Below are 22,414 nucleotides of genomic sequence, written 5' to 3'. Positions count from 1 at the left end.
TGTTTTAAATTAAAAAAATGGGCATTCAAGCACTTATCTTATAAATTTAGTGATTAGATATCCAAAAGTTACAGACAAAGAACATATCTTGAAAGTTTCAGCCCATTCCATGATTTGGAATAGGATTTAATTCAAAGACAAAAACACACAGATATTTTAATTTGATCTGGTGACCCGATCAAGTTAAATTTCCATGTAAAATCGCAAAATTTATCCTGTAAAACACATTTTCATTTCATATCCTCCACATCATAACTGTTATAGGGCATATCCATTCATATTAGCTAGCAATGAATTGGAATAGTGATAGGTGCATCTTGGTGGATTTACCAAAACTATACACAAGCTTTAAGAATAATGGTCAATGAATGGTGAACCTTTCTTACGTGCTAAATAATCACCAAAGAACATTTAAAGGTGAATATCATTTACCACAAGAAAGGATCACCAGTTGTTTTTAAAGTGACTCTTGATACAAGAGCTTTGTGGGAACGGAACCCTGGGGCCCAACTAAATATGAATGCATATCCATGAATTCATTGATTTCTTGACAATTTGGTGGGTTCTCCTTCGTTTACAAAGGACAGTTTGCAAATTTCCTGTAGAAAAAATAATGACACTGATGGATTTCCATAGAGTTGCCATTGATTAGATTAATCATAACTCTTTGTAAGATGGATCCCTGGATGGGTGTTTCATAAAGCTGTTCGTAAGTTAAGAGCGACTTTAAGAACGACTGGTGATCCCTTCTTGCGGTAAGTGGTATATTGTATTGGCGATCGTTTAGCATGTAAGAAAGGATCACCAGTCGTTCTTAACTTACGAACAGCTTTGTGAAACGGCCCCCAGGTCTGGTTGAACCTTGCAATAACACTCCGAGAAATATGGCAAGCTTCATATCATTTTTAATGTGCTGGTAAGAGGAGTTGAGGCCTAGATTGACATACAAGTGCATACTGACTGATACTGAGGTTAGCAAATGATTGTTAAGAAGGCAACAGCAGTACATAATAATAACCAACCACAGTACAGGCCTACACTTTGCAAATTTATGATAGACCATATACAACACAAACTAGTGAAAGACAACTAAACTTTTTACCTGTATAAAAACTTTGATTACTCAATCAAAAGTGATTCATAAGAGAATTACAGGATTAAGCCAGATTAAAGTGCACTTGTTTTAGTTGTGTTTAATATTTTTTCCATTTTGTAACTGTGAGGTCTCTTTGTAAAGTACGATAACCATCTGAATACAATTTCCTCTCAGTAGAGAAAGCCGTACATTCAAACAAATAATGAAATTTGTCATCTACAATCATTGCAAATTCTATAATTTCTTTCAACATTTTTAAACCTCCCTGAAACTGATGGTTTCTGCAATGAAACCTAGAAAAGCATATATCCAATGTTTTTTCATGAAGATAATGATTTTTCTTATTTTTCTAAGTATAAAAACTAAATAAATATATGAATGAAAGACCTACATGAACATGTAACCCCCGAAGCTCCAGAACTAAAGCCCCTCTATTTGAGAGGGCGGCTACCTTCATACAAATGTTGGATACATGATTAAAGTCATGGACGAGCTACAACAGCCTTCGCATAATTATTGCCTAGCCCACTACGACCATATTAGAATCAGTGATTACATCCACCAAGAATTAGAGAGTTATTATGTGTCAATTAACCAATCATTTCAAACAATAGCCCAGCCACAAAACAGATTCCCCGCAGATAGAAGATAATGAAAATATGGTAAGCAAGTTACCGTACTGCATGTATCTCTGTTCAACCCAACACACACTCATACACACACAACTTCTCTGTGCATCGTGCAATCGGTAATTGAATGCACTCGAATGCACACCATGTCCGAAAGACTGAGACCTAATATTCATTTTTCAAGTGCATGCATGCTATGGTTGTGGTGGATGCGTTCATTTTATGTAGGCATTTACATGAGAAGAGATATGTAGAGAGACAGACATTGAGATGGAGATTACAAAAGCTAGAATCATCCCAACATGGAGACTATACCTCCAACCCACAAGATAAATGCATGGAAATTAGGGGAAGAAATGTCTTTAAATGCACATTGGAGATACAACGAAACAACTATTAGAATCAAATACAAACACAAAAGGCAAGATACAGAATCCCAGTGCACAGAGAGGTTTTTTTTAATTTTTTTTTATAGGATTTAAGAGTAAGAAGGAGAATGTGGGGAGATAAAACAATGACATTTGAAAGAGACTGGAGGGATGAAATGGCTAAAACTGAGAGAGAAAATAAGAAGGGTAGGGAGTTCCAGACAATGTCTTCTTCCTTGCGTACAAGCCAAGAGGGCAAGATCTGTGGGAGTGCAGGATGTACTGAAAGGAAAGAAAAAGAGAGAAAGACTTGCTCGTACTTGGGGGCCCCTCTTGTATATAATCATGTCTGTGTAGGTTGGCTTTTGCAGTGAAATGCTAACGTTAGGGTGTCTTCAACGTGCATGTAATGGGAGTTCTTGTCCGATGCATGGCTATGTTGATCAGTGCATGGGGTACCATGTAATATAGGCTTTCATTCTAACGATAAAATTCATACTCCAGTTTATGACATTTTATTTAGTTGCATTCCTAGATACAGTAGATGAGAAATCTAATTTGCAAAGCCTACATACATGTACACCAAATGCCAGTTTGCTGCATTGATAATTCTGGATTGGTTTCTTGGAAAATTTGTGATCATTTCCTGTCTGATTTTTACCCGGTCTAATCACACTCCAACTTTAATTTAAAAGACTTTATTGAAAGACTCTATAATTACAGCTTCAAATGTCAACTTCATTCTTCCATTACTCAGAAGAAGAAAAAATCCAGAAATTAATGAGTTAAGAATAAATAGTAAAGAATAGTATGAATACAAATTTTACAAATCTAGTTCACTGCAAGAAAATATATTGAAATGCACTGCCGATAACAATTACAATAAAATAAAAGCTTCTCCAAAAGGCCTATAATGAAAGAGTATGAACATTAATCATTTATATTTTGATATTATACAAACAACATTGTCTAATTCTAATGTATTATTCTATTCAATAATATTATCATGTGATCTTTAACTATGCCTCTCTGAAATACAGTGCATGTTGATGATAAATTCATGCATGCCCTATCTAGTTATGTTTGATTTTAATGTCAAATGAGCCTATAAATTGAACCTTTACTGTTGTCACAATCAGCAATCCATAGTTAAACCACTTTAGCCCAAAGCATTAATTAAACTGGACTTTAATGGGCCAATATGTTCAAAGTTAAGCTTTTGTAAATTTGTTTAACAATCATTACTATTATGTGACTGAGTTTCATGTTCAATATCGTGAAGGTTTTTCTATACAAGTGACATTGATTCAAAGTATAGATAAAATATCAAATCAATTTTTTCCCCCATCAATTTTATCCTGTTTGGCCACTTCATGAAAATAGTGATGAGTTACATAGCCCTGTTCACAAAAAAGGTGAGGACCTTAAAGTGATTTAGCGATCCACTTTTCTTTCTTGATAGTGTATTGTCTAAATTTAATTGCGATAACTTTTTTATACATTCCTTTTCACCAAACTTTGGTGCCTTGAACATACATTTCATAATGATGGTGAAGCTTGTCCTCTTTTAATACTACAATAAATTTTGGTAATTTTTTATTGTCTACATGTAAAGCCAAAAGAACATGTTTGCTTAATTTGCACTACTAAATTATTTACAGCAAGCATGCATGACATCTTTAAACCTTAAGAGGCAACTCTGGTAATCCCATATTGTTTAAAGTGCATCTTATCCCGTGTTTGAAATCATGACCTGAACAATCATCATTAAGGCAATTAGCATTGAAAATGATTGCCAGCAAAAAAGTTGTTACTTGACCAAAATGTCTTGAATCCTCTTAGATATAAAAGAGCAAGATCCAAAAACAAACATTTGATGATAGTTCACTGTGAAATATCAAATAAGCTTACAAATGAAAAGTGGTTAAATATTAACCACATGATACACAGTACATTATATTGGTATAAAAATACAAATTCAATACTTCTTCAATAAAATTTGGCAGTGATTTTTTTTTTTTTTTAAGAGGAAAATCGTATTCAGCAAAGGCATAGAAAGGGGAGTTAGTCTGTACATGTAGGTACAGACTTCAGGTTTCACTTTCAGCAAAGAGCATAAAGCAGAGTCTGAAGAAGTGAGACTAGATTCACTCATGTACTGTGGCTGCTTGACACACACATTGATTAGATACAGTGTCTAGTCTCCACACTAGACATGGAATTGTTTGTTAAAGAGTGAAATTTGAGTCTGTGCTCTTAGACTACATCATAAGTAAGGGCTGTATCTCACTTTTATACCGCACTTTCACTAGGTAAAAAAAATATAATTTGAATGATGATTCCAGTGAAAAATAAGGCTAATGATGAATTTCTAGTACGTGTGAAACCAAACTAGAACATGTTTAGAATCACTAATGCTAATCACAAATTCAAATTCTACTCTGAAGGTGAATTCCAGTTGAAGGACAAGTCCACCCCAACAAAATCTTGATTTGAATAAAAAGAGAAAAATTCAACAAGCATAACACTGAAAATTTCATCAAAATCGCATGTACATGTAAAATAAGAAAGTAATGGCATTTTAAAGTTTTGCTTCATTTCACAAAACAATTACATGCACATCTAGGTCGGTATGCAAATGAGGAACTGATGACATCACTCACTCACTATTTCTTTTGTATTTCATTATATGAAATATGAAATATTTTTATTTTATCGTCATTGTCATGTGAAATGAAGTTTCATTCCTCCCTGAACACGTGGAATTCCATTATTTTAACAATTTGTGCTTCAGGCAAGGAGGTCCTAATCCTCAAATTCGTAAACAATGAAATATTGTATAATTCAAACAATAAAAAACAAAAGAAATAGTGAGTGAGTGACATCATCGACTCTCTGATTCGGATGTAGCTGGCTCGTTCATATAACTATTTTGTTAAAAAATAAGCGAAACTTTAAAATGTCATAACTTTCTTATTTTACATCCAATTTTGATGAAATTTTCAGCATTGTGCTTGTCTGATTTTTTCCTATTGATTCAAATCAACATTTTTCTGAGGTGGACTTGACCTTTAAGTTTCATTCAAATTACAGTATGAATTAAGCGTGTGAAAACCTTGACCTCCAAAACATCTTTTGGGGGCGGAGCTTACAGGTACATGTACGTGACCTTTTAAGCACTTCCGTAGATTGCGATGCAGTGCTTTGATTGACAATAGGTGACAAGTCACCAAGGACACATACCACCTTCGTTCAGGAATTCAAATTCAAAATCACAATTTTCGAGTGAGCGTATGAAAGGTCCAATGATTTTTAAAGACAAATTGCAATCATCATTACAAAGATGATTCAAGATTCACGTGTGAAAAGGCCCTATGTTTGACTTGATTTGATTTGATCAGCCATGACCAACAACAGATCACCCATCCTTGTACTGACGCAATCAGTGACGGCACCTCCGTGGAACTCCTTAAAATATGAATCTCTCTCATAAACACTTAACGACCTGTCAGACCATGTCATTCACTCAACAATCCTCCTCTTTTCATCCTCTAATCAAGACATCGTAAACAAGTGTTAGAAAATGAGAAAATTTTGTATGACAACTTGGAATAAGGTTTTGGTTGATCACTTTACTTTCCTTATCACTACACAATTTATTATGCTAGTTGTAAATGTCCAATTCTAAATTTAAAAAAATTGTTTTATCCAATAAGGCCAAAAGAGCAAAAGAAGTTAAAATGTTAATGCAACACCCTTATTTACATGTATTACAGGAGGTGTTATTCTTTTTAATGTCTCTGTGTTTTATATCCATAATTCAACTCCACCATACCAAACTATAGCATCCTTAGCAATCATAATTCAAACAGACATTTTCAAAACAGAAATGTTTTATGATTGCAAACAAACTGCTAAAATAAAGTCATATTTGGTTGTTATGGTGATACAAAAAAATGTGGGGTTTTTTTTTCAAAGAAGTATTAAGGTAATTAAGCTAATAATAATAAAGTAATAAAGTGTGTTTTTTCATTTACTTATTTAGGCCTACTTTAGGATTTAAATATTTTCATATTACAGCATAAATAGGACAAATTCAAAGGGCAAATATATCCAAGGCCAGGCCGTGGATTTAACTATTGTAAGCCCTGTTTATTCATTATAATATCTTTATCTTTGACCTTGATCCAATTGTCTGAAATCACATGATGACTGATACTTGTACAACTGAGGGGGTGTGAAACTAAATTAACATTAATTTTTCAAAATCAGGGGAAAAACATTCATTTGATAATAAAACCCAGAGTTCTTTGACCTTACGTGACTTTTGACCTTGACATGGAATTGGAAACATGACATTGAAGTAATCATCTCACACAGGTATCATTTAATTTGATAACAAAATTTGCCAGAACTATCATGTTGCAATTCAACCAGTCTCCCAAGTCAAATATTGAGGGCGATGTGCCTTATAACAAAAGTCATACCAATATAATTGTACGTACCCATAGCAGTAGGATAATCAAATGGCCAGACAGGCTAGTCTTGTAAAACGTTTTAAAATAAAAACAAAATCAAAGAAAAAAAATTAAATAAAAATATACAATAAAAAAGATGTAGCTAAGTATGTTACTAGTTTTTGTTTATTTAATCTATACAATCCATATTAAACTCTTATGCTCTGTGTTATATCATTCATGTACATTACATGTTGTATTTACTCTGTATTCAATATAGGCTGAATATTTTATGTTCACATTTATTATGTTTGTATATCATTTGTAAATATGTTTCTATGTTTGTACTCTCATACCCCGAGAGGGGGTCAATAGAGTCAATAAATATTACATGTATCTTTTACATTTAGAATAATGAACAATTACCAAATTATATCAAAGTTAATTGATCTTAAATGACCTCTGGCCTTGGCCAACTGATTTATGCATGTACCCTAGCTAATAGCCATCATGTGCAAAATATAAAATCAATTAATAATAATAATAATATGAACATTTGTAATGTGCCAGTATCCATAAAAAGATGCTCATGGCGCAATAAAGAAAAGAAAAAGAAAGAATGATAGAAAACCTACTAAGAAGAGGGGGAAATAACAATTATCTAAAAGGCGTAAAACCTTGTGTGAATAACCAGGTTTTCAGAGAACTTTTGAAAGTGGTGAGACAAGAAACATTGCAGATTTCTTTTGGAAGTTTAATCCATAGGAATGGCCCAGCATATTAAATTGATCGATCCCCCATGCAATTCTAATTATAATGTGACTTATAAACTGACTTATAAACCAAATCCACTCTGATGAAGGGTGCTCAAGGTGCATACAAAGATTTACAAAGAACATGTTTGAGTGACTCAACAGAGACAATATTCAGTTTTTTGGATGTCTTCGGCAAGTCTAATCCATAATGGGGCATGCATGTACATAAAGCTAAACATCTTTCCATCAAGTTTTTTTTTACTTTTGGAACTCAAAATCAGTTGTCCAATCTCAAATGACCTTTGAACCATTAGAAAAATGACCTACCACGTACCACTGTCATTGTGTGCAAAATATAGGCCTACATGTACCATATATGTTTTAACTTATTGGTCACAAAATGGTGACAAGACCTACAACTTTGTATACCCCTTTATTGACTTGAGAGAATTCCATTTTTCTATTTTGAATAAGCCTTTCCATCTTGAAAATTTGTTAATTCAAAATAATAAAATTGAACGTTGACATGAAGCTATCAGGGTATAAATAATAAGTTTCAGCATCGTACTGTTGCCAAATATGACATAGTACAGGATGTTTGAAGTTCATCATAAGCTCCTTGCTAGTGACCATTTTACCCTCTATTGTCTCTGTCCTCTTCCTCCCTGTTAAATGCTCATTATGAACAGGAAGTTATACTATAACCATGTAAATTGGAAGAACCTCATGATGTGGGCACATCTAAGATACTGCTTGGCATCTACATGTAAGATACTGCTTGGCATCTGGTATAGGAAGGGGGAGAGCTTGGTAAATCTATGTTAATTCATTCACAATTCAAGCTCAATTTCTTCCTTCTTTTTTTCAGTCAGACAGGGAGCCTATCATCTGACATTTCTTCAATTTCTCTGACTGTATGCAATTGTACATCAATCATATTTTGACCAATTTGAAAAAAAAAGGTCACATTGATTAGTTTTGTCAAAGCCTATATGCTAAGTTGTTCAATTTCCCTTTTTTTTCAAAATCAAGAAGGGAGCCTGCAGTACAGTGTATGCTCTTGCATTACACTTTCAGTATTTCTTTCTGGAGTATCAGTATGGCATGCATATGAATGACTGGTTAGCTTTCCATATAATGGCAAAGTGAGAAAAAAATGAAGGATTTCAGAAACTTAACACGGTTTAACAAGCTGGGATCTTTGATGGCTGTGTGAGAATGCCACCTTGATTAGTTCTGTCCAAGCCTATCAAATTTGAAAGCTTCAGGTTGAGTAACTACTATGAGGCACACAGCGAAAACCCAGAATCGGATAGAAACGCACCATGGGAATAACTGAGCGTAAGAAGGTCAGGGTGACCTTTATAGCTCAGCCATACTCATATTAGATTCATTGCAATATTAAGGCACTCTTTCATTTTTGTTCTTCCTGTAATATCAAATGAACAAATCTTTCATACAATGTCTTTAATATGTGAATATCATTTCTACAAAAATATTCCCTTCCACTCAGTATCACAATTCATTAATGGACAAATTGATGTAAAGAATTACTTTACTCTTTCCCACTGCACAGAGCAAGAAATGAATCATACTACTGGGCCAAGGCAATAGTGGGTGTGTACAGAATGCTCTTTGTCTTGAAAAACAAAACATACTCTTCCCTGCAAAATAAGAGATTATATTCGACCTAAGAATAGAGTGTCCATGGCTATATTACTTTTGTGTTTACAAGATGTCTATTGGGGGGAGACACTACTACATGTACATGTAGAGGCCTTTTGTGTGCTTCATACCTTCTAATTAGGATCTTTGTCCGGTCAGTTACAATATGATTGGATCGAGGGGAGCTTCAAAATCTAATTTTGATTCTCTTCCTGTCCAAGAACAGAGGATTTTAATAAGAGGAGCTGGGTTAGTTGGATAAAGGCTTGGAGATGGCAATCACTAATCAAAGGCAGTATTAAAGGAACTTGATAACAGGGTATTATGCTCAAACAATGTATGTATTTTGCATTAAACATACCTCTGAATAAGTTCTCTCCAACAATTTCATAAAGGAATTTTTTCAAAGGAAATGTTAATTCACCTATGATATTTATATTCAATCATTCAACAAAAAATGAATGGTTTAAGGATGTTCCACAGTTAAGTGATATCCATGTCATTCTCACCAAACTTTGCACAGAGCATAGAGCTAATACTGTAATAGCTCTATGCACAGAGGAATAGTAATTTTGGAAGGTACATGCAGGGCGCGACAAAACCGCTAGCCTGCCTGCGTAGGGAAAGCAAAAATTACATGCAGGCAAGCATCTCTCATTGTCACTTGCCCAACATCACAAGATCAAAACTTTCAAAGTTCTTGTTTTCCATTATTCTTGAATAGATTTCACCAAACCTTCACCAATATTTTTCTCTATAAAATGTTTTTTTTTCTGCTTTTAATTAAAACCAAATTACATGTATTGTCGAGATGAACTTCCTCTCTATGTTTGTAAGGATACAGGTCTATGGCGAATCAATATCTGTTTTTTCAGTGTGCAATACTGTACTTGTACATCATAGGCCATTACACCCTATTACCAAAATTGAACAAAAACATGTATTATTTACAGGATGACTCAATTTCAAACAAAGTGATAATTGGTTTCCTCCCACAGCAATACTTTGACAGTTTGTGGTAATTCATCACATAATCTCCATATGTATACAGTGACTGTAGGAGGGACAAGTATCATGATTCAAAGATTCTATGTACCTCTCAAGGACTTTGAGGAGTATACACGTACTGTGGTGTATAAACTCGATATGCAGCAGTTTGTTAAAGGCCAAGTCCACCCCAGGAATATGTTGATTTGAATAAATAAATAGAGAAAAATCAAACTACATGTAGCATAATGCTGAAAATTTCATCAAAATTGGATGCAAAATAAGAAAGTTATGACACTTTGAAATTTTGCTTCTTTTTCACAAAACAGTTATATGCACAACTCAGTGACATGCATATTGTCAGTCGATGATGTCCATCACTCACTATTTCTTTTTTTTTAATTGTTTGAATCATACAATATTTCATTTTTTACAGATTTCACCATAAGGACTGACTTGACTGAAACATATAGTACAAAAATATCCAAATTCCACATACTCGGGAAGGAATTAATCGTTATTTCACTAGGCAATGTGGAGAAAATTTCAATATTTCATATAATAAATTACAATAGAAATAGTGTGTGGATGACGTCATCAGTCTCCTCATTTGTATACCGACCAGGGGGGCGTTTCATAAAGCTGTTCGTAAGATAAGAACGACTTTAAGAACGACTGGTGAACCTTTCTTACGCGCGTAACCATCGCCAATGTATATACAATTTACCACAAGAAAGGATCCCCAGTCGTTCTTAAAGTCGCTCTTAACTTACGAACAGCTTTATGAAACACCCACCTGGATCTGTAGAGAACTGATTTGTGAAATTGAGCAAAATTTTAAAATGTCATAACTTTCTTATTTTCCATCCGATTTTGATGAAATTTTTAGTGTTATGCTTGTTGGATTTTTCTTTTTTTTATCGAAATCATTTTATTGTTAAGGTGGACTTGTCCTTTAAGTTAAAGTCCACACTTATTGGCCACAAGTGACAAGATTTGTTCTTTTTAAAGGTACAGTACATGTAAAAAGATAGTAGTTGTAGCCAACAATTATTTCATGAGGTCTTTAAAATCAAGTGCAATTGGCACCATATCATACATCTAGATCTGGAACATTCATATCATAATCATCTAGATCTGGTACATTACAGTCAACTTATCTTTGTGAGAACAAGAAATCTCAGCTCAATACCATAATTCTGATGATCAATAACACAGAAAAGCATATGTGGAACAGTGTATTAAAATTGCTCGGAAAAATACACATTTGATGGAATTCAGTGCATCTTTTGCTCATTTCTCAGCAATTACGCATTTTCTTCCAGAGCCACTTGGCACATATTTTTCTATTCACATACAAACACTTGGGTGGTAATTTTATTGAATTCTGTTCAAACTAATTTTGAGATCATTACCAGATCTGGTATTTATCATTAATTAATAAGAGCATGCCATAGCAGCTGGTATGTCAGTACTTCCAATTTTTTCAAAATGAAACTTCCTGGAATTTACTCTAAAATTTCATGGAATTTTGCAAAATATCCCGGAATTTTACAAATGTTCTTCAGTCTCCTATAAGATGTAATAAATAATTCTAAACAAAAAAGATGAAATACATGTATACGGCCCAGTGCCGTAATGAGCCAACAAATTTGAGGAGGCGAAATATGACATATTGCGCAAAAGAATTGCAAGCAAGCAAAAAATTTTACATTTTCATTACAAAGATCCAAGTTTGAGATAGATTTTGACAATATATTCAGAAAATAATATCATTCCTAGAAATAATAGCTTCCAAGAAAACTTCTCGGAATTTCTCACTTCCCTAGATGATCTCGGAAAATAGCAAAATTTCCCAGAATTTCCTAGATCTTGAGAAGAGTGGAAGCATTGTAGCATGTACAATTTTATACAAACTGTATATCACTCTAGAACAGGGAAATACCCAAAAGACCCATTGCATATTAAAATTTACTTTGGTACTTTTAATGGTAAAGGTAACTTCCCTGAAATCATTGATTTTGATTGGCTGTTGACCATTGTAACCATGGTAAGTTACCATTGGAGGGAAAAGTTACAATAATAGCAACTTTTATGCAGCGGGCACTGCACAAAAGCCACTTTCAAGCAGTTTGATTTTTTTTTCTCAAGGAGTTCCTCTTTGAACACAATGCATATCTATCCCATTGTAAAATGTGAATATGTTAAGTCCTTTGCATGTATACGTTCACAAAATGAAAAATCTATGGAATGTTATTGGCCTATTTTTTTAATTTCTATTTTTATTTTGTTTTGGTTTTGTTAAATACTTAGGTTACATTCTTCAGCTTTCTTTTCTCATGTTTATTACTAATCACTGGGAGTAAAGATTTTTTAATACTGCATTCAAATTTAGAACTTTTTTCAGAGCTACAGGTGTACAAATAATTACTTTCATACCTGTATATTTTTATACAAAATTATTGTCAGACCAATTAAAAACCAAATAAAATTACCAACTGTTTTCTTTGTGAATGAACTCATTAAATTCAAAAGTAGGGATAGAAATTAACTGACTTTTTTATAAAATTGAATTGACCCATAAATAACAATTCAACTGAATTCCTCTGTATTAGACAATTCGCCATAAAAACAATAAGTCCTGTAATGAGTGTACATTGAAAACGAACACAATAACACATGAAATTTTATGACACCCACTTTTTTTTCAGAACAGAGTAAATGACACATACCTTTCAAATCTTTCAACCAGAACAAATAAATCAAAGCAAACAGTTACTTCAAACAAACTCCATGCCTCTATTGATAAAATATTGTGCACAATACATAGTTCCTGATAAATTGCCAGAGAGGCCTTCAACAATCTAAAGCTTATTACACATATACATGTACATGTATGTGTAACTAAATGAAACAAACAAACACAATCAACGAGGCAATCAACCTTGTAAATACCACAAAAGCAAGTTTGAATCATAACACAATGAGTGTCATAAAATTATCATTGTGTTTGCAGAATTATTAAATTGACTGCAAAATACAAAATAGACATCCATGTGAGGGAAAATTATTATGCAATACTTGAGCTAAAGTGATTTTGACAACGGAAAGCTAAAAAGAGCTCTAGAAATGACTATCTGGAAAAAAAAAAATCCTGAAATCTCCATTCACTGGTATGTTATAGCTTATCCAATGTTGCACAGTAGGTTGTGACGAGTAGCCCCCGCTCCCCCCCAAAAAAAAAAAATAATAATAATAATAATAAATAAATGAAATAAAATAAATAATAATAACAATAAAAACAATATAATAATAATAAATAGATAAACAGATAAATAGATAAACAGATATAGATGAATGAATGAATGAATGAATGAATGAATGAATAAATTTAAATAAATAAATAAACAAATAAATGAATGAATGAATGAATAAATGAATAACTAAATAAATAAATAAATAAATACATAGATAGATAAATAAATAAGTGAATAAATAAATAAATACATAGATAAATAAATAAATAAATAAGTGAATAAATAAGTATCTCTGCCTGTTTAATATGAATCCAAGGTTTACAAACACCATCTACAATACATGTATGTAGTTACACATGTACCTACAATTGTGAGATGAAATTATCATCAATCAAGACTAAGATTTTTGGAACAGGAATAGAGTATTTCTATATTTGTAACCATTATGAAATACATATACATGTACGTGTACATGTTAGTATAATAGGTAATTTACAGAAGAAGTTAACCCTACATTGTCAAAGTTAGGTATATCTGTGCTTCATTTACATGTACATTAGATTACTTTATGGTTAAACTTGAACATCCATCAATGGTAAACCACATACCAGTATTAAGAAGCCACTCGAGAGATTTCAATGAAGACAATGGCCATAATGGCAAAGTTACCATTATTTAAACAATTTCATACAGTATATTCTACAATAGTTACATGTACATGTACACATCACTGTTTATCCTTTTATTTTTTCTTGTTTACCTCTATGATTTGTGTACTTTGAAATTTACAGCCTTGGAGCCATGGAGGCACACTACATGCGTCTGGCTTTATAAGCTCCAGCTGCTGTTATCAGGGCTTGGTGCAGTCAAGGAATTCATCAGTTATGGTACCATAATTGTACACCACACCTGGGTTGAGTGCAGCTCAATGTGGATAAATTTCTTGCTGTTCAAGGATATTACACAACATTTGGCTGTGATGTAAACCCATGACTCTCTGTATCAAAGGCAAAAGTCAGAACCACACCGCTACTCCAAACACATGGTTTTATGTCAGAGATTCTTATGATCAATGATATCTGTTTGTTGGCGTAGATTGCTCACTTCAAAGATCATCGACCTTGACATGTCAGCAATACATTCACAGTCCACTAGTGAAAAAGTAAATGATTCAATCTAGGGCTTATTTGGCAGGAAGATAATAGAGCAACAAAAAAAACAATCAATAATCATTTTCTGAAGCTACATTTGTCTAGTACTGTAAACATGTATAGATCTGCAAACTAAAATCCCAAACAATTCACATACAGAAGAATGAGAGCCTTCAAATGAGCAGACTGTATTAAAGTAACACGGCAAATCAGATAAAGTATCCCTTTAAAAACCATCTGGAACAAAAGAAATAATTAGAAGTTGTGTTCAACTCAGAAGGTACGAATGCATTAAAGGCAAACTTCACTCTGATAATACTTTTTTATATAATCAAAAGTTCGAAACAGAAAAATTAGAGAAAATATTGGTGAAGGTTTGATGAAAATCCATCAAAGAAAAAATATTTATGAAAGTTTAACATTTTTAGTGTGTATTTTGTGATGTCAAATGCAAGCAGCTTCCCCATTTCATCATAAAATACATGTAAAATCCATAAATCCATTTTTAATGGAACTTGATAAACATAAATATTTTTCTAATAGAGAGTAGTATGAAAATCATGCGTCTGTTGATATCTCCCTCACAAATGAATTCACTTTCAATTTATTGAGCAAATGGCATTTTTTGCAATTTACATATAAATCATGAAGAGCTATATCCATATCTGTGAAGTCAGGAAATCAAAACTTTTAAAATTTTTAAAAGGATGCTCCCGGATGAAAATATTTACATATATCTCAATATTAGTGTAAAATCCAGAGCAAAATGCTGAAAATTTGATAAAAATCAGATAACACAATAAACAAATAACAAAGTTATTGTATTTTAAAGATTTGCATTATTCTGTTGAAACCGTTCCAGGCATGTGTTCATGAATGTTCATTAAGTGGGCTGATGATGTCATATCCCCATTGTCATTACATGAAATTAGGCTTATTCAAAAATTTTCTACCAAGAACTAAAACTAGTGGATTGGCAACTGATTAAGTGCATTAGTTCTTTCTTGCTGCAACTTATTTCATCATAATGGAGACACATCATTTTCACATTATCATTTATGAATAAATGAAACAATTATGATTTTATGTAATAACATTTTAAGAAAAATGGAAAGTGGGGTGTAACATCATCAGCCCACCTAATGAATATTCATGAAGACATGCCTAGAACTGTATTACTGGAATAATGCAAATCTTTAAAATTTAATAACTTTATTTGTTATCTGATGAAATTTTCATCATTTTGCTCTGTGAATTTCACTCTACCTATTTACCAGAACTCCAGAAGATAAATATCTTCAGCCTGGAGCATCCCTTTAACCAAAAAGGCAACTTGGAGAAATAGGGGTAGCCTACTGTAAAGGAGTATGATTTCTATTTCAAAGACCATTTCAAAAGATCCCTCCCCTGAAATGTTTTAATATCTCAGGAATGAAATGTCATGCGTAGACGATCTCGGTGTCAAAATGCGTATAGATCCATTAAACGAAGAGAATGTATCTTATGAATTCAAGATATCAAATAATAAACAAAAGGGACCAATGTTTACCATCAAATCTAAGGTCAAAGCTAAAAAAAAAGTGAAATCATGTTTGATGCATAGTGAAAACTGAGGATGCAATGCAAGGAAAACAGAAAAAAATATGGTTATTTCAAACCAATACAATTAATATCCATCTCCAATTGACAAATTTCAGGTATGAAATACAAATATATGAAAAGTAGGCCTACGGTAATTAAAAGTATATAACATAATACATTCATACAGGATAATATTTGAAAGCCAAGATCCATTATTTACAATGGGGTCATTAATGTTGTTGAACTTAGACCTAAAAAGTAAAAACCAATGACAAAGCAGGCCTACACATAAGAAAAATGTGTAAATACACTTTGCAGCTACAAATAGTTCAAAGAGTAGAATAAAATGTAATAATTTCAAATATAAATTTTCAGATAATTCAGATTAAGCCAGGTCACCAGAACGAACTAGATGAACCCTGGATCAACATGCACATACATGTAGTACCTACAGTATATTCACCCTCTCATCTTTTTATCACTAAACTGTATATAAACACATACAAATTACCATCTTTTGGGGTCTTTTGCATCGTCAGCCCCCCCCCCCCCCCCCCCTCTCAATTTCAATAAACCATTCCAAGGCCCGTGTGTGATCATGGTGATGTACAATGTAGGCCTGAACGCATATTATTTGGCGATAAATGAAAAGGATCCATGCTGATCAATATATGTACTTGATGTATGTCATCAGTTTCGATTGTGTATTTTAAAGACCATTTCTCTACTTCATCTAGGAGAACTTAGAAATGGAAACAGCCTTCAATTAATAGTCACTAAGTTTCACTACTCTGCTTTTTGCTTTTGGCAGCTTCGCTCGCTCGCTCGCAATTTCTCACCCCCCCCCCCCCACCTGTTCTACATGAGACTACACCTCATCTCATAAAATATTTAACTGAAATATTACTGTCTATATTCATTGCAATTGTATTAGAGGAATTCTTACCCAGATGTCCGAATTGAGTGGATTGTTGGGACTTGTAGCATTTTGAATCAGGTCTTCAATTGCAACCGTGCAGTTTGCAACAAATTCAGACTTAATCATTGAGTTATTATAAACCGTAAATATCAGGTTCTCTCCATTCTGAATTTTGGATTCAAATTCTTCATTCCAAGTGGGAGCAAAGGTCTTTTGTTTGATGGTTGTCTTTCCAACATGTACGTCATCAACACTGACTTCGATGAAAGGATCAATTGATGTAGCCGCCTTCGCAGCATCCTTGCTGCTGCTGGCGAACCGCGTAGCGAAATCAGTGGGTTTCAGATCCACAGCCTCACAAACCTTCAGACGGAAAGTCCCGTTAAACACCACCATTTTGCAGAGAATTCCTGTCTTTTATAATTCCCAAAGAGGCCAGTAGATAAAGGGAACTATTTTCAGAAACGGTTCTCTTCCTTCTCAAAGCACCTTAGATGCAATGGATGCTTCTCAGTCGGCGGTTTTCACGAGCTTTTCGTAGCCATCGATTTCCGAAGTCAGATAAGCAATGATTGTTCGCACGTTATCCACTGTATACGAGCACTGCGCTGCCCATAGTGTTAGGCGAGCGAGCTCCCAGCTGTGCCGCTGATTTATACGGGGGCACAGTGTAATGGAGAGAGGATGTCTTTTGTCGGGTAAATGTGCCGTGCTTCTAATGTTGATGTTTACAACGATCCATCCCGCATACGGCGAAGTGCTTGAGAGTGGTAAAAGCCACTTCTTAGTTACAAAATGTCCTTGTAAGTTTTCAAGAAAATATTGACTTGGCAAAGGTTCACTGAGGCAACATCATGGACATGGGAGCAAGGAATATTTCAAGTTTACTCACGAAAATTATAGTTAACGAAAAATCACACAACGGAAAAGTTCATACAATTAAATTACCGATCGGGTCGTGAAGTTCACTGGACCATGTTTATGGTACATGCCCATGGGTGTGGCACCTGCAAGCGAGCTCTCTCGAAAGGGAATTCCCCTGAAATTACACCACATGACCTATTGGGTTAACACCACACCGTCTCTCGATTGTTTCCTCCTTAATGTTTATGGGAACTTCGGGTTCGAAATCCTGAGAAAACAAAAATCGAAGGAACAAAGATAAAGCCATAAATAATAATAATTTTATTAACGATAATACATGTATAAACAAGTGATAATAAACCGATCCGGACGATATAGCCTCTTAGAAATGGCTGTTTGTAAGGGGTATAGGCCGGGGGCTGGGCCCGGGGGGGCTACTTCCATTCACGAGTGGATACCATGCGCGACCATGAGGTCTCGAAAAGCAAACACGTAATTTCCATATTATGAAAATGGGGTGCATTGTCATAATATGGAAATTACGTGTTTAGGGTGCCTTTTGAGACCTCATGGTCGCGCATGGTATCCACTCGTGAAACCCTACCCTTAACAAGTATTGGAAACAAAACGATACTCTTGACAAGTATTCCCTGAAATGAACCCATGAATAAAACAAGTACAGGAATGTTTTATTGTTACGGGTCCTTCGGTCGTCGGCTTTACCTTATTTGGTTTAGTACGACCCCACCTTCAACACCTCCCGCAAATCGGACTCTAAACACGAAGTGTTGGGGCAAAAAGGACATCCTTTATAAAACATTTTAATTTTGTTTTATCATCCCCGCTAATTCGACCCTAAACACGTAATTTTCCTAGCGAAATAGATACCCTTTTTTCATTATTTTTGTGTTTTTGACACCCTTATCACGTTACGTACGTAACGTGCCCTATCGTGAAAAGGACATCCTTTTTACGTGTTTTTTTGGTCGCGCATGGTATCCACTCGTCAATGTAAGTGGCCCCCCCCCCCCCCCGGGGGGGGCTGGGCCTTGTTTTTTTCCTAAAACCGTGTAAAAAAAGAAGTTACAATTACAATCTAATTGTGATTTTTTTTTCAGCCCCCACTTTCAAAACTGTTCCGCGGCCCCTGAAATATAATTTGAAAACTCGGTTAAACCATCCAGAACCTTCAAACAAGTGGTAATAAACCGATCAGGGCGATAACCTCTTTGAAATGGCATGTTCAAAGCTAAATATAACTTCATTCTGCAATATACTCTGTAAAACTATATTTGTTTGTTTTTATTTGCTATATATTTATTTTGTTTGCTTAGGGTTTTATTTATCAACACATTCGGGCAGAAACCGGAGGGGAGGGGCTTAGATGACATTTTTTATTACATAATATTCAGTAAAATGATGTCATATTTCACTCTTCTCTCTTCCATTTTTTCCTTGGTTGTGAAAATTTTTGTGGGGGGCAAACCCCCTAAGCCCCCACCCCCTCCCATCTGTACGCCGCTGACTACAAGTCCCGCAATCACCCCCCCCCCCACACCTCTCCGGCTTTATGTTTGACTGTGTGGTGTGGACTTGTTTATTTTGGTTTGTCTTTGTTTTGATATTTTTGTCTTCCTTTTGTCTACACAGTTTACTTATATGGGGGGGGGGTGTCCCACAAGCTTTGTTTTTAGTTCCCCCAGTTTGCAGACCATGTTATTGCACATGAATCGACTTGTGAATGCATTCATCGTATGCTGTGAATATGTAAACAAAATAATAATAATTCCAATAGTGACTTAGAATTAAAAACATTGAATAATTTCATCTGTAAATTATGCTACTGCATACCCCCCCCCATTGCTAAAAAAAATAATTTTAAATCAGTATTGTGCAAATTTCATGTTACAAAAGTTAAGTTGAGGGTTGCAAGGGAAAGAAATGAGCGAGTATAAAATTCAAATTTCATAACGGTCATTAAAGAAATTGTCAATGTTATGAGATACAAGAAGAACAAAATATTCTTTTTTTCAAATAGTCTCATAACTGATTTCAATGTTCATGTTTAACATGAAATTTGAATTTTATACTCGCTCATTTCTTTCCCTTGCAACCCTCAACTTTATTTTCATTACTAATTTGTTGTATATCGTTTCCTGACCGGAAGCGAGTGCTGGTTTTGAGGGAAATAACAAGCACAACAAAAGTGATATTTTCACACCAAAATGAAGGTCATTTGGTCAAATTTCTATATTTTAGCTGCTTAGCATATAGCTGGTTTTCAAGTGGTGTAGCCTATGATGAATTAACCAAAATAAGTAGCACCCCCAGAAAAGTCTTGAGGGTACTTCAGCACCCACAGAACCCCCGCTTCCCAGAGCCATGTTGTCCTGAAACTTTCACGTCTTTAATTTTCAGAACGAGCGAAACTAGCGTAGAAACAATACTTCCTATGATTTCGACATTAAAATATTTAGGAAGAGACCAATTGATTCGGTAATTTCGGTTGTCTTGCTTACTGAATCTGATGGCGTAATGAAACTATTCCCATTATAGTGCTATCAATTATCTTTCAAAACAGTAAGTATTGAACAAGCGCGGCTCCATGGGGGCCGAGGGACGGGCTCTTGCCTCCCCTACCCCCCCCCAAAAGGGGAGAATGGAAAGGGGAGGAGAAGAGAGAGAATGAGAAAGAAAAGGAGAAGACAGGTGATGGGAAAGAAAATAAAGGGGGAAAGGAGGGGGGAGAAGGAAAGAAAGGGAAAAGAGAGGGGAAATAATTATAATAAATTAAGGGGAGAGAGAGGGAAGGAAAAGAAGGGAAACAAGGAGAAGAAAGAAAATGTAGGAAACAAGAGAAAGAAAGATAAGGAATAGAAGGGGGAAAAGGAGAGAGTAAATAATGTGACGAAAAAGAGAGAAAAGGAGAGGCAAACGATGGGACAAGAGAAGGAACAGAAAGGGAACAGAATTAGGAAGAGAAGTAAAAGACTGGTAATAAAAACAGAGAAAATAAATGAAGGGCTCCCTGAGCGCTTTTAGCTCTTCAAAACAATTTTTTATTATTGTTTTTTTTTATTTCCTTATTTTTTCCACAAAGGAGACAGGAAGTCTAGTAATGAAAAGAAAGGGAAGTGCATAGGAATTCTGAGTGCGAAAGAACCTTGTTTCGACAGCCGTGGATCAAGAATGTTCGGGCGTGAGCGGTCCTTGCCCCCCCCCCCCAAAAAAAAAGGAGAAAAGAATGAGAAGTGGAAGGGAAATATGAAAATTAAACATGCACTCTTGGGGAAAAAAATTGTTCGAATGAGAACCATTTTGTTCCATATTTGGATATCTCGAGACAAGAAAAGGATTCCAAAAAGGCTATTTACGTACTCAAGAACCTTAAAGAGGAGGTTCACCCTTGATAAAAGTTTTATCGAGAAATAAAGGGAAAATGAAATAAAACATATTGGTGAAGGTTTGAGAAAAAAACAACACATGAAACATTAAGGAAGTTATTAGAATTTTAAATTGTTTGATTTGTGACGTAAAAAAACGAGCAGCTGCCCCATATATATTATGCAATATAAGATACATAAAATTGAACTTTGTAATGGTTCATAATGACTAAATATTTTGTTCTTTCAGAAGCGGGTGTGAAATAATTTGTCTGTTAATACACTGAAGGCACAATAAAAAACATTTTCGATATTTCGAGAAAAATTACATTTCATTTAATTTCACTACACGATGTATGGGGGAGCTGTTCGCATATACGTCACAATTTTTTTATATAAAGCTTTTAATGGATTTTCCTTAAACCGTCACTAATATTTTTAAAGTATTTTCTGCTTTTATTACAATACTTTTTTTTGTCAGGGTAAACTTCCCCTTTAAATTGTATAACCTGAAAATGTTCCAAAATTGCTGTTTAAGGCAATTTAGAACCTTTTAGAGAACCTCTAAAGGTTATATGAGTGAAGTAAAGGGAAGAAATATAAATGAAGGGGGAAGAAAAAAAAAACCCGTGTCAAAATGACCCTGCACCCGTTCCCTCTTTGAAAAATCCAGAGGAAAATATTAATGAATGAGTACCGTACATGGTCGAAAAGGGGGAGAGAAGAGAAGAAGAAGGCAAAAAAAAGAATAACGAGACAAAAGTGCTTAAAATGTTCAGATTCAGATCTGATATAAAAAAAATCAGCTCGCGCTTCGCGCTCGCATAACTGACCTGATAAAATACCCACCCTGTTGATGGTCACAAAAAGTGCTTAGAGTGTCCAGATTCAGATTGTATATATATATATATATATATATATATATATATATATGTATGTATGTATGTATATATAAATCAGCTTTGCTCTTCGCTCTCGTATAATCTATTTTAGAAGCTATTGAAGATCCTTTCATTACAAAAAGTGCCATTTTCATTTCTAAATCTCATTTGTTTCAGCTCGCGCTTCGTCCTCGTGATTATTGAGACACAAATCGTTTCTTTAGGAATAATACTATGACTTATATAGCCATTGACTTTATACGGTTAGGTTTATGTTTCCAATTAATTCAAAGGCAACGTCCGTTGCACTCCCCATACTGTACATGTATACTAAATATTGTATAAGTATAATGTTAACCATTCATCTACCAAACAGTATACTATCAAAAGTCCATTTCCTTGACTTACCTCTTGAAAAAAA

At 34.3% G+C, this 22,414-nt stretch overlaps 1 protein-coding gene across 3 annotated transcripts in view; it reads right to left on the bottom strand.

The window, feature by feature from the left end:
- Positions 1–17,870, bottom strand: part of LOC121418570 (calcium-independent protein kinase C-like) — an 83,800-nt gene extending 65,930 nt beyond the window's left edge. For 2 of the 3 annotated variants that reach the window (XM_041612505.1, XM_041612504.1), the window contains exon 1: positions 16,893–17,870. In XM_041612505.1, the coding sequence (XP_041468439.1) occupies positions 16,893–17,261 (369 nt within the window). In that variant the 5' untranslated portion in view covers positions 17,262–17,870. The remainder of the gene's footprint in view (positions 1–16,892) is intronic. The other variant, XM_041612503.1, reaches the window with a different exon arrangement.
- Between the last annotated feature and the right edge of the window lie 4,544 nt (positions 17,871–22,414).

The sequence above is a fragment of the Lytechinus variegatus genome, chromosome 7 (genome assembly GCF_018143015.1).
Source record: "Lytechinus variegatus isolate NC3 chromosome 7, Lvar_3.0, whole genome shotgun sequence".
Lineage (NCBI taxonomy): Eukaryota > Metazoa > Echinodermata > Echinoidea > Temnopleuroida > Toxopneustidae > Lytechinus > Lytechinus variegatus.
The sequence above is the reverse complement of the archived record's forward strand: the minus strand, read 5'-3'. Positions and strand labels throughout refer to the sequence as shown.